The sequence below is a fragment of the Notolepis coatsorum genome (genome assembly GCF_963971535.1).
Source record: "Notolepis coatsorum genome assembly, chromosome: 3".
Classification (NCBI taxonomy): domain Eukaryota; kingdom Metazoa; phylum Chordata; class Actinopteri; order Aulopiformes; family Paralepididae; genus Notolepis; species Notolepis coatsorum.
The window spans coordinates 167,596,442-167,610,068 of NC_140167.1; the positions used below are offsets into that span (position 1 = coordinate 167,596,442).

The 13,627-nt window shown below is 45.4% G+C and overlaps 1 protein-coding gene across 2 annotated transcripts in view; it reads right to left on the minus strand.

The window, feature by feature from the left end:
• The window catches only part of grb14 (growth factor receptor-bound protein 14), a gene marked incomplete at its 5' end in the record, with an annotated part of 125,654 nt that overhangs the window by 13,964 nt on the left and 98,063 nt on the right, over nt 1–13,627 (minus strand). For both annotated transcript variants that reach the window (XM_084311636.1, XM_084311635.1), the window contains one exon: nt 5,392–5,508. In XM_084311636.1, the coding sequence (XP_084167762.1) occupies nt 5,392–5,508 (117 nt within the window). The remainder of the gene's footprint in view (nt 1–5,391; nt 5,509–13,627) is intronic.

Consider the following 13,627-nt stretch of genomic DNA (forward strand, 5'->3'; position numbering starts at 1 on the left):
TGCTTGAGTGTCCGGTTAGCTCCGTTAGCGTGCAGTAGTTATTAGTATATCAATACCAGCCATTGGATTACTGTTTTCTAAATTGGGGAGGCTTTTAATCATCAAGGTAAGAGGATTTTAAGTCATGGTATCCATAAACTTCAATCGGTTCGGATCCTTTGAATGAATGAGAATGTAAACAAACACGGCTTCACGTAGAAATCACTGACTGCGCTCAGAGAGGAGTCGTTCGGCAAAAAATTGTTCAGAGTATATCTGCTTAGAAAACATAATTGTCGAATTCAATTATTTTTAATTTCTCCACGTGGTAAATACATAGGTCACAACATGTTTACAGGAACGTTTTGGAGTTGTATTTGGAGTGTATTTCGTGACTGTAGGGCACTGTAGGGAACATCAGGCTCAAACCCTCCCCCACTTCCAGTGATGAAGCTAAGCTACGCTAACAGAGCGACTGTTCCCTAAGCTAAATGCACACACAGAGACAAAAAAGGTATGTATCTTCTTGTCTAACTCCAGGGAAGATGTTAAATAAGCTAATTTCCCAAAATGTTGGAGTTTTCCTTTAAGGGGATGCAGTCTGGACTGGGTTCCTTATAACAATAACTTGACAACACATGAGTTTAGTTTAGCCGCAGCTACAGGTTTTACTCTGGTCGGGTCAGGAATGCGCCAACAGACATCAGTCGATCACAACACTCTTCAACAATACATTTCGAACAAAAGTTTGTTACAATCATTTTCATATAACGCTACTTGGGACAGCTCTGCTGTAAACACTGGTGTAGCTGGCTCTGCTCTAATCACTCTAACCCCGTGCTCGGTTGCTAACTTGCTATTGTTTGCGACAGTCTGCCGTGCACATGGGAAATAATTGCGACAGCTCTGCTGTAAACACTGGGAATAACCTCGGTTGCTATGCCTACACGCACCCGCAAAACCGCAGAACTTCACCCTGGACTCCGGTTTTCAAAGACCGCGGTTGCAGTGTAGCAAACCCCCGGTTGTGTGTGCCCAAACAGTGCAACTGCGCACATACAATCATGGTTACATTAAATCCAGCGCGCGTGTGGACGGGGCCTAAGAAACGAATCTCACAGGAGAGAAGAACCATCAGAGACTCTCATCCCTCTCACCCTCGCCGGTGGGGGGGGGGGGGGATGACACATCATCATTAGCTTCGGCTAACGGGAGAAGGGTTCTGGCTAACGACAAGGCCTTAGCCACTATTGGACTGAACAGCAGAAGAGACGATAGCAAGGACAATACAATCTGATAACATCTGATCTGAGGCTTTTGTTTATGTAATAAACAACGTTTTTCAAGAAAAGGTACTACGCGGCTTAGTGTCAAATTCTTATGCTTGCGGATTGCATTAAAGGGGGATGACAAAGATTGTACAGCCAGTATGAGACGTCGGAGAGATAAAACACAATGCAGGGTCAACGGATAAAGAGATAACACGAGCCAACAGATGAAGAGGTGATACTGGCTGATTGATCGGAATCTAACAACACTGTCTCGTAACAAAAGCACTTCCAGAGGGGGGGGGGGGGGGGCTTTCCAGGCAAGCATATAAAGCTGATGATAAAGTTGATTCATTTAACCTGGACACTCGCAATGGATAGGTCTGTTGTCAGAAGTGGCGCGTCACGTGCGTGTGTTCCAAATGCTGGCAAGAGAAAGGCAGGATTTAGTAGTAGCAATACCAGAACTACTATGAAACAGAGTAAAAGAAGTTATGATCCTATATACTTGGCATATGGATTTACTTGGACTGGCCAAGAAGATGACCCGAGACCACAGTGCGTTTTGTGTTACGAGATCCTTTCTAACGAGAGCTTTAAACCAAGTAAATTACAGCGACACTTGGAAACTAAGCATCCTGAATTTAAAACGGTGATTTGAAGCCCATCATCTGTAGCCACATAGAAGGGCTCATTGATACATTTTGGAATTATTTCCCCGAAAGAAAGAGCACGGACAATTTGAACAACTGGATCCAAGATCCGTTCATTGCACATGGCGCTCGCAACAGGCCTCCCTCTGTCTGAGCAGGAGGCGTTGATCGATCTTTCATGTGACGAGCTACTGAAAGTCAAGTTGATAAAGATAAAGAAATGGTTTGATAGGAATAAGTTGTCTCTTAATGAAAACAAAACAACATTTTGTGGTGTTCCTACCGACTGTGAAATTAAACTGAATTTAAATGGAACCGAAATTGAAAGAGTATATGAAACAAAATTCTTAGGTGTGGTTATAGATCACAAACTCTGTTGGAAGCCACATATACAATATATCAAAGGTAAATTAGCCAAATCTGTTGGCATTTTGTACAAAACAAGGGAGCTGTTAAACCAGAAATGTTTGCATATATTGTATTTTTCACTTGTGGTGCCATACATGTCATATTGTGTTGAGGTCTGGGGGAATGTTTATAAAACAAATATAGATCCTATTATTAAACTACAGAAAAGAGCTATTAGAATAATAAATAAAGCTAGTTATCTTGAATCGACAAATCCATTATTCATAAAGTCCTGCACATTAAAATTTGTAGATATGGTTTACATAAAAACCTTGGAGATCATTTTTCGTGCTAAGAGTAAGAACCTACCAGCTTGTATTCAATGTCTCTTTCAGCCAAGAGAAGGAAAGTATTATTTAAGAGGGTTGTGTATTCTTAAAACATATAAAAAGGTAAGAACTAATGTAAAAGCTAGATGTGTTTCAATTTTGGGAGTTAAATTGTGGAATATCTTGCAGCATATTTTAAATTTGTCTTTCTTATATTAAAGTATATTTAGTTTTTAAGAATTGTAAAGGATAGGAAAAAATAAGCATGTGCTTCAGCCTATTCCTTTTTTCGGTCATTGAGTTTGGATTTTGTGTGAGCTTACTTTGAATATGTACATTTGTTATTTTTTTCTTTTTTTCTTTTCCTTTTGAAAGTCCACACATTGTGTTTTTGATTTATCTGTAAACAAAGACAGAAAATAAAACTATTCATCATCAAGTTCACTGGACAGGCCCTCGCAAAGTTTTGGATATCAGTCCGGAACGACTACCCAGTGCTGTGTAATGCTGCGCTGAGAAAGCTTGTCCCGTTTGCATCAACATACCTCTGTGAAGCAGGATTCTCGGCTCTGACATTAATAAAAAATAAATGCAGATCTTGCCTCAGAGTAGAAGCGGATCTGCGCCTCTTTCTCAGCACAACGCAGCCACGTATCATGGAACTATGTTCAAATGTACAAGCACACCCTTCCCATTAAGTCTTGTTTTTGTTTATTCTTGAAAAGCGCATGTGAACGCATAAAAAAATGGCTAAATATGCCTTGATCGTTTTATAAATGTGTATACAGAAACAATTCCATTTGATAATATTCATTAATTTCATTAATAACATTCTTGTCATTCTTGTAATTCCTACACTACACTGTTACAATGATATATAAAATATCATATTATATTATATACTCATTCAATATGCACATGACATGTGCATATTGAATGGGTATTATTAATCTACTATTACTACTAATACTAGCCGAGAGTAGGTCAAATTTGGGCTGGTAGCTCTCGGCTAGGTGGCAAATTAAAAAGTAGATCTTGGTTCAAAAAAGGTTGGGCACCCCTGGCATAGTAGGTAGTATAGACATATTAGCATAGTAGGTAGTAGTATAGATATTTTAGCATAGTAGGTAGTAATATAAGTATAGTAGCATAGTAGTAAGGTACATAATAGTAAAAACACATAATAGAAAAAAAGGAAGATTTTATTATTTTATTATTATTTATTTTTCATTTCAGATATTGTTTGAAGAGGTGTGTTTTAGCTGATTATTCCTCCCTCCCTATCTCTCTCTCTCTTTTCAGCCGACAGAAATGTATATTTTATAAATTATAGTAAGAATGATCAGACTGATCAAGTGTTTCTTTCTCGAAAATATAACTAAATGTATGTTGTAATCTAATATTTTAGACTAGTTTAGATTTTGGGACAGCTCTCTCTCCGTCTCTCTCCCCCCTCCGTTCTCGCTCTCTCTCACACTCATGGTGTTCTCATGGTGCTACAATGAGAATGCCGTCTCTCTGAGATCAAATGAACGATTTAAAATTGATGTAATGTAATTTCATTGAAGCAAATAAAAGCCTGGGATATTAATTTAAGTTGTATGGTATATACATATCTTTGTTTGTTTTAGTCCAGAAACACCTGACAGGCACTCTTCCACAGCCACAGACAAACATTTAATGTTTGCTGTGGATCATTACTGGATCAAGCTTATTTTAAAAGTTGTATAAGGCTTGTTTATATATTTTTTCGTTTTTTAAGATATTAACCAATGAACTTCAAAAAGGCGTGGCTCAGCACATAAATACATGCAAGTCAATAACCATTAGGTCAATCATCACGAAACTTGCAGGATATGTCCATATCAGTACCTGAAATATCCCCTGAATATCTCATTCAAATTTACCACTAGGGGGCGCTACAAATGCACAAGATGTACGTGACATAACACAAATTGGATTATATTTCAACATTTTCTTATCCAAACATTACAGGACTTGCAGGACATGTTTCATAACACTGCTGAACCGTGTGTGTGAACTTATTTTGCAACCCTGATGATCCATATTGGCTTGAACCCCGGGCATTGCCGCTTGTGGCTAGATTTTTTTGTTTGTTTTAGTCCAGACACCCCTGACGTACCCTCCTCCACAGCCACAGACACACAGCCCTGACGTACCTTGCTCCATAGCCACAGACACAAAGCCACAGACAGCCCTGACGTACCCTGCTCCACAGCCAGACAGCCCTGACGTACCCTGCTCCACAGCCACAGACAGCCCTGACGTACCCTCCTCCACAGCCACAGACACACAGACAGCCCTGACGGACCCTTCTCCACAGCCACAGACACACAGCCAAAGACAGCCCTGACATACCCTCCTCCACAGACACACAGCCACAGACAGCCCTGACATACCCTCCTCCACAGCCACAGACAGCCCTGACATACCCTCCTCCACAGCCACAGAGCCACAGACAGCCCTGACGTACCCTCCTCCACAGCCAGACACAGCCACAGACACCCCTGACGTACCCTCCTCCACAGACACCCCTGACGTACCCTCCTCCACAGCCACAGACCCAGCCACAGACAGCCCTGATGGACCCTCCTCCACAGCCACAGACACCCCTGACAGACCCTCCTCCACAACCACAGACAGCCCTGACGTACTCTCCATGATAGACCCTCCTCCACAGCCACAGACAGCCCTGACGTACCCTCCTCCACAGCCACAGACACAGCCACAGACAGCCCTGATGGACCCTCCTCCACAGCCACAGACACACAGCCACAGACAGCCCTGACGTACCCTCCATGACAGACCCTCCTCCACAGCCACAGACAACGCCTCGGACGGGCTCTCGATCACCCTGCTCTTCTGCCCCGAGAAGTCCATGGCCACCAGCGAGTTCTCCGAGATGCTCCTCTGGAAGAACACAAGAAGTTACCGTCAGTTACTTACAGTTACCGTCAGTTACTTACAGTTACAGTCAGTTACTTACAGTTACAGTCAGTTACTTACAGTTACCGTCAGTTACTTAGTTACTTACAGTTACCGTCAGTTATTTACAGTTACCGTCAGTTATTTACAGTTACCGTCAGCTACTTAGTTACTTACAGTTACTGTCAGCTATTTACAGTTACGGTCAGCTATTTAGTTACTTACAGTTACCGTCAGTTATTTACAGTTACCGTCAGCTACTTAGTTACAGTTAGTTACTTAGTTACCATCAGTTAGTTACAGTTACAGTCAGCTACTTAGTTACTTAGTTACCGTCAGTTATTTACAGTTATAGTAGCGTCAGTAGTACCGTTACTTAGTTCTGTATCGTTAGTGGCTTAGCTTGGCATCGCTACTGCACTATCTCGCGTACGTGCACGCGTACTGAATAAACCACAAATGTACCTCTAATACCAGTATTAGTCTGACCACACCCCTCATCAGCTTACCTTCATAAGCAGGTGTGTGGTCACCTGCTCTCCTCCTTCTCGCTTTCACCACAAGGAAGAGGTGCCTCGGTAGATCCCCACACTTGACACCATGATGGAAGAAATTGGATTAGGAACAGCTTGGGAAACAAGGATACGTTGACATCATATCTTTATTTTCTCTCTCACTATTTTCGAGAAAATACGGCGATATTGTCTTCGTACTGGAGTGTCTAGAAGATGATGATCATTCTAAAAACCCTCCACCGGTTTTCGTATTGGGAGCACGCCGCTGCATGCTTCTCAACTGCAGTTCCTTGCTGTGTTTGTTGGGGTGAAACCTGTCAGGCCACAGCTGAACTGTCGGACATGCCGCTGTTGTGAGGAGCGGTGCGTTCCAGGTTGGGTGAGTAGTGTTTGCTGGCGGGCTCCACTTGTCTGTTAGTGCTATGGGGGCTACTTGACAAAGTTTATGGAAACCGGCCCCAGGCTAGGGTCCTTTGTTTAGCCGCCTAGGCGACAGAAGGCCTTGGTCTGGCGACCATTATAGTTTTAACTAGTGGGCCGCGACCATTGACACTGGTGATCCCTATGTGTTCTGGACGAGTGGATTCTCTCTGTCACCGTGTTAAGACCCCATCTTTCATATCCAAATGAGAGTATTCCTTCACGAGGGGATATGTGCATGTAATGTGCGATAGCGGCAGATTCATGTTCAAAGTCAGCTATACAGGCCAGTTGGTACTGTGCTGATTCCGCCGGACGTGGTAATGTCACCGTTGTGAAGCGGTGTTGACGTTTTGTTTTCTCTTTTCTCTTAAAAAGTGAGGAGGGGTTCAGAACGGCGGCCTGTCTGGGTGAGTGTTATGTCATTGTTTACATGTTCATAGCTTAGCGTAGCTTAGCTTCTCGCGCGCCGCCGGGAGCTCGCTTCTGATCGCGTGCGTCGTTAGATCGGCGTCTCGCGAGCGGAAGCAATAGCACCCGAACGGTTGGAGCAGCCGTTAGCTTGATGCTATTCTGTTGAACGTGCTTTGATTTTAACATGTTTTACACTCTTGACCACGACGTCATCCTTGACAGGGGATGTTCGTCGACCCTGCCTGAGCCTAGACGGGGATTGCGTCAACAAAGAGGACTGTAGCGACTGGTGGAGCGGCGACGCTGCCCGGATCGAACAACACAGGACGGCTGTGTTCTACGGTGTCTTGTGACTGCACTTCGCTGATCTGCGTTCCGGGTAGGTACGGGGTTGGCCAGACCTCATAACACGTCTTCTGGTTTTACTTTGCTAAATGTATTGTGAATAACGGTGTTTTTTCCCAAAACGTGTTGTTGCAATGCATTTGGGATACGTTGCGGGTTGTGTGTGAGCTGTTTTTGTCACTGGCAGTTAGCTTCTCCGTGCAGATCGTGATGTATTGATCTGGTTGTTGTGTGAGAAACATCATGGTGTTTATGTGTACCGTGTACTCACTACTAAGGCAACTAACCTATGAAGCTATGCTTGGTGACAAGTGAGTAAAAGAATGTTCTTTCTCAGACTGTAATGACAATGAACAGTGAGTTCACACATTAACGGGTTTTCCTGTTTTAACTGGCCGTATTGAGGGTAAAATAGGAGGATTGTGTTTTTCCCCCCCCGGTTCCCTGGGGACTTTATCACCTCCTATCAGACATGTTGTGCATTAATTGTGTCTTTTGTGTGGTAGGGATACGATGTGACTCTTAGCTTGATTGCTGAGGTTGTGCTAAATCTGCTGGAGAAACTTATTTCCTAAAGGGAAATTGGTTTGGTTGCTGTCATGTGTGCTTAGCAAGGCCTGTGGTCGATACTAATCAAGAATGATGTATTCTCTCATTGTGAAAAAAACGGCGTTCCTCTGTTGAGTGTTTTTGCCATTTTTTGTAGGTGATGATGGGTTGTGTGTGTCATGTGACCTACAACTGGGTTGTACTGGCCACAGAAGCACATGTGTATGTTGGACCGGGGTTCTTAGAGCCTTCTCTATTCTGTGTTTTTCCTTAGTAAAAATCAGATAGCAGGTTAGCTCATGCGCTGTGTGGAGCTGTGAAACGCTTCATAGAGCTGACTATGACTGTCATATTCTCTTTTTGTCGTTACGTCGTATCATGGGTGTGGGGTCGTAAAGGGGTGAACTGGTAACCTTTCCTCTCCCCATTGTTCTGTCGGTCAGGGGTACACCCCCTGTCCTTCAAGGTTCCCGTCACGTGGCGGTTCGGCACGTTACGGGGGGGGGGGGGGGGGAGGGAGTTCCTGGTCCCACGGCCTGGTATATTGGGCGTGTGCACCGCAGGAATTCCCCCGCCATAGAGTACGTCACCGTGCGCGTCTCTGTTGGTAGGACTTCCGTGTGCTGTTCAGGTCCATGTGATGGATCTGTTTTCAGGGGGGGTGGTCAGGGCTCCTCCTCACCAAGCGCCTATTCAGGCCTTCTGTGAGTTCGGACTCCTTCTTCCATGTGAGGAAGCCTCCATCAGAGTACAGAGCCTTCCTCCTCAGATTGTCAAAGTGAGTGGACCCTCTAGAAGGGTCCTTTTCTATTGTATGTATATTCGATTCAATTCGTTTATTGAGTGTGTATGGGTTCAGTGCCTCTTCCCCGGAGGCCCTAAAACCAGTTTTTTACATGGCTCGAGGTGCAATATATTCTTTTCAATCTGTACAGCTCGCGTGGGAAGTCTCTCTGGGGATCCCCGTCTCTTTCCTATGGGAGGGTGGTGGGATGTAAAAATGTGAACATTTTTTACCCCGGCTGTGTAGACTGGGATACATACTGTTGATGCTTCCTTCTTTCTATTCCAGAAGTGTTGGAGTTAGGGAGTGTCACACCCCTCTTGTCGTTCCCCTGGGCGCCTTGGGGATTCAATGACAGGTCTAAATAGCCTGTTCATTGATGGGGGTGTGTCCCGACGCACGTATAGTGCTAGCTCGCTGTAAACAGGCGATTGACTGGCACGCCTTTGTTGCTTGTGGTTGAAACAGCGTTTTTATAAAGCAACTGAGATGGGGGTTTTTCCTCTTCCGGCGACCACATCCCATGACCTGGGTGGGTTGTCGACGGATTCTCGTTCATGTCTGGGGGATGATGACGGGATGGATCTGAACATATGTAGTGGGGTCTCACGCCCTTGGGGTGGGCCACCAGGCGCGGTTCGTCCGAACGTCTGGGTGGCGCCTTCTTTTCATGTTAAGATCAACACGCATATCTGCCCTTCTCCTGGAGTAGGCATGTCGGCGTGGTTAGGGCACGGGACTGGTTCTGGTCACGCTGGTCCAGATCAGTTGAACCCGTTGTCCGCCGGGGATGCAGATCTGCTGTTCTGGTACCCTGAGGGACTTGGGCTTTTTTCAGGGGGAAAAATGCCAGGTCGGTCTGGGTGTCACAGGGTTAAGCGCTATGGAGACCCTGGTTGGGTATGTTTTTACTCAGCACTGTCGTCATGGCTTACAGCCATGCCATTCTGTACGCTCTCGATCTCGTCGGATCTCGGCCGCTACACAGGTTGGTCCTGGTTAGTACTTGGTTGGGAGACCGCCGGGGAATACCAGGTACGGTGTGCTTAGGGGCTGGTTCTCCATTATTTTTCGCTCCTCTCTCACGCATGGCGAAGAGGGGCCTGTGGGGGTGGTTTTTTGACCTCCTCTGGTGACCCTGTGCTTCCCGTACCGCCAGGCCCGGTCCGAAGTGATGTTTGCGACCCGTAGGCCTGGGTTAACCCTTTTTGGAAACTGAAACACTTGTACTGCGGTATAGCCGGTGTATACCCGCAGGTGTGTTTTGGAGTTTTTTCTTGAGGGGTTATAGGAACAACCACCGCATTGGGTAACACCGAGGTGGTTGATTCCCTGGTGTGTTGGAGCAGTGTCAACTCCCGGGTTCACCGTTTGAGGGTGCCCCTGCACGTTCATGACGTCTGCCAATCGTGTCAGCCTTCTCTGCCTCGACCCCTCTGGGTGGGGGTTGTTAAATGGAGGCTTGGTCATGCAACACCGCCAGCTTACGCTCCTTCCGCCGGGGCGGCTGTGTTCAGCTGTCCCCTCTGGCGCCTGTCTCGTCCGCAGTCTCCAGGCTAGGGTTAACAGCCTGTTGCCTGGTTTTTCCCCGGTGCGCTGCCTGCTTCCGTTGGTTAACCTTTTTTGTGTGCTTACGGCCATGCTGACTGCCTATTCTGCAGGGTCAGTGTGCCAGGCGGTGTACTATTGGGGGGACGGGGCCCGCTCGGCTTACGGCCATACCGACCTGAACACGCCCGATCTCGTCCGATCTCGGAAGCTGGGCAGGTTCTGGCCTGGTTGGTTCCGCCTGGGAATACCAGGTGCAGTAACTGAGGGGCCTTTGTCCGAATACGCTGGCGATGTGGGGGGCGGGGCACTACGTGCCCACCTGGTGGGGTCTTGATGCTGGCATCATGGACTTCTCCGGGCCCCCATTCTAGGGAGTCCAGTCCTTTTGGTGGGTCTGGGTCTTCCTTCGTGCTCCGCTGCTACGGCCTTGCCACGGGGTTGGGTTTGCCCTTGACCCCGTGATTCTGGGGGCAGTAACGAGGTTGTTCCTCCGTTCGTTCCCGGGTGGCATGCGGGTTGTGCGTGTGTGTAGTCGTGGGGTCAAGCCACGGTCTGCTCACCCTGTGCGTTGAGTTGCTTGAGTGCCTCTTCGCGCGGTCGGGTCCGTCGCCCTCCCGTGACGTCCCTAATAGGGGGGCTACCCTCCATTAGGGGGGGTCGGGGGGGCTCGGCCCTCCCTGTTCTGATGGTTTTGGGGGGCTGTCAGCGGGGTGTATTTGTCAGCCAAGTGGCTCCGCTTGGCCTCCCTTGTGCAGTAGCGATGCCAAGCTAAGCCACTAACGATACAGAACGTTAGGTTATGACTATAACCAAGTTCTGTTAGTTAGGGGCGATGCTTGGCATCGGACGGCCGCTGCAGCCCTTGTCCTCACCTTGTGGTGAAAGCTTGGGAAGGAGGAGAGCAGGTGACCACACACCTGCTTATGAAGGTAAGCTGATGAGGGGTGTGGTCAGACTAATACTGGTATTAGAGGTACATTTGTGGTTTATTCAGTACGCGTGCACGTACGCGAGATAGTGCAGTAGCGATGCCAAGCATCGCCCCTAACTAACAGAACTTGGTTATAGTCATAACCTAACGTTACAGTCAGTTACTTACAGTTACCATCAATTACAGTCAGTTACTTCCAGTTACAGTCAGTTACATCAGCTACTTAGTTACCGTCAGTTACTTACAGTTACCGTCAGCTACAGTGTGATCTGAATAATCACCTGTGTTAGTTTCATCTACAGTGTTGTATGCCTTCATTTATATTTCGATTGATTGATTATTACATTTTTGGGTCATGCACACAAAGTGCCCAGCCCTCATGGGTTTATAAGACACCAAGAATACTGTAGCAGTGTTCCATTATTACATTTCATTACCTAAATACAGATTACATAAATACAGATTACAGCTCTGTCTTAAACAAAGTATTACGTCTTCCCTCCCAAGCTTGACAAATACAATCTGCTACAAAAAAAGTTCCCTTCCTGAAGCACTGAACTCAAGTTCATTATTCTCAAGAAAATCAACATAAATGGAGGGCATTTGACTAAAAAGTACTTCCCTTACATCCTCGTAGACAGGACAGCAGAACACAAAGTATATATATTACTCATGATACTGTACGTCTTCCTTGTGTTCATGGTGTGGGGGGGGGGGGGGGGGGGGGGTGGGGGGGGGGGGCAATCCCTTGTATTTACTATAAAGTATTATTGAGATATTCAGAAATATTTATGCAAATATCATATCATATTATCATATCATACATTTGTATAGATATAATATACGTTGTGTATTATGTTTAGTCTATAGTTGTTTATAGTTCTAGTTCATAATTTATAGCTATTTATACAGTTAGCATAGCATAGTTTGCATAGATAGAATATATGTTGTGTATGTGTAGTTAGTATAGTATAGTATACTATACTAGTATAGTTTAGTTTGTAGTTTTAGTTTATAGTTTATAGTTTATAGTTATAGCTTATCTAGTTATAGTTATAGTTTATATATATATATATATATATAGCTTATATAGTTGTAGTTTGTATAGATAGAATATATGTTGTGTATTATGTTTACAAATCTACTACGGTTGAGGAACCGGGGAAAAACAAGCATCTCACGTTTTCTGAATGTGTGTACATTTTAAAAGCTGTGACAATAAAAGAATCGGATCAATAAATGTTAATTACACGGTTTCTGTTAACATTATTCAAGTACCACAGGTCTCCTTTTAACCCTTTCATGAGTACATTTCTTGGAAACGTCTCTCAACTCTTCTACCACTGAATTCTAGAGCTTCTGATGGCCAGTTGCCATTGTTACATCATCATTACAACAATGTCCGTTTCTCAAAGTTCTACCTCACTTCACTTCATTTGAATGTAATTTGGGAACTATGGAACCCGTTCTAGTGACTGGCTGGTCCTCAGTTTGCTCAGAACAGGGTGAATCTGCATTTTACTATGATGCCCCTCTAGCTCATGGAATCAACTCCAACAGTCCTTAAAGCTTGAGATTGTCCCCTCTGTTGCAGAGTTTAACCTTGATATTGTTATGACTTTATATGCCGTTTTCTTTGCTTATGTCTGTACAGTATGTACACTCAACGTGACTGTAAATGAGGGAAACCTCAGTTGCCTTTTGAGTTTAAATAAAGGTTTGAAATTACATTTCATGTCGTACAACTTGATTGACAAAGGTCGGGGATCAAGGTTTTAAACTCTGAGGGGAGAATCTCAAGGACTGCTGGGAGTTCATTCCATGAGCTAGAGGGGCATCATAGCGAAAAGCAGATTCTTACATGTGAGAGTGTGCAAGAGAAATGGTTAACCTCCTTGCTATAATGTGAGAAGGGAGTGCACACAGTCACTCTTGCCACAAGGTGGTATTGTATTGCCACCTAGTGTCTGAGCGATGCGATTCCATATCACTGGATGACACCGAACAGAGCATGCTCTATTGAAGCGAGGATTATGGGAGGGTTTTTGAAAATGAATGACACACGTTCACATAGCTCTGATTGTAGTCCTTTAAGCTGTCATAGCGAGTGGCTCTAAATAATTGCGCGCACTCAAGAAAATGCTTCTTACGGGGGGGGGATTACAGGGAAGCCTTTAAACCGCCACACCGGTCCCTCTGCCACCCGCGGGCTTAGTGTCCTTAAGAGCGGTTCTAACAAAGTGACTAGTGTTTACTTTGAGGATAGAGGCATTCCAATCCGTCTTACCCCTCTCCCCGCAGTCCAGCCCCCCACCATTCAGATGATGTAAAGATGTGTAACGGTCCACGAGGTGTCGTTGTTCAAACATGCGTCGCTGATCCCACTCTGTGATTTGACGTGATTGGAAGTGAATTCAATTCCGTGCCCTAGTGGAGAGCCACAGTCTGACCCCCCTCACGAGATCTACTGTCACACGGTGAAGTAGTGTAGCAGTGTTGTAGTTGAGTCACTAAATCTCAAGTACGAGTCGAGTCCCGAGTCCCCAGTCCAAGTATATCAAGGTTGAGTCACCTCCACTCTGGCAGTCAAAGAGC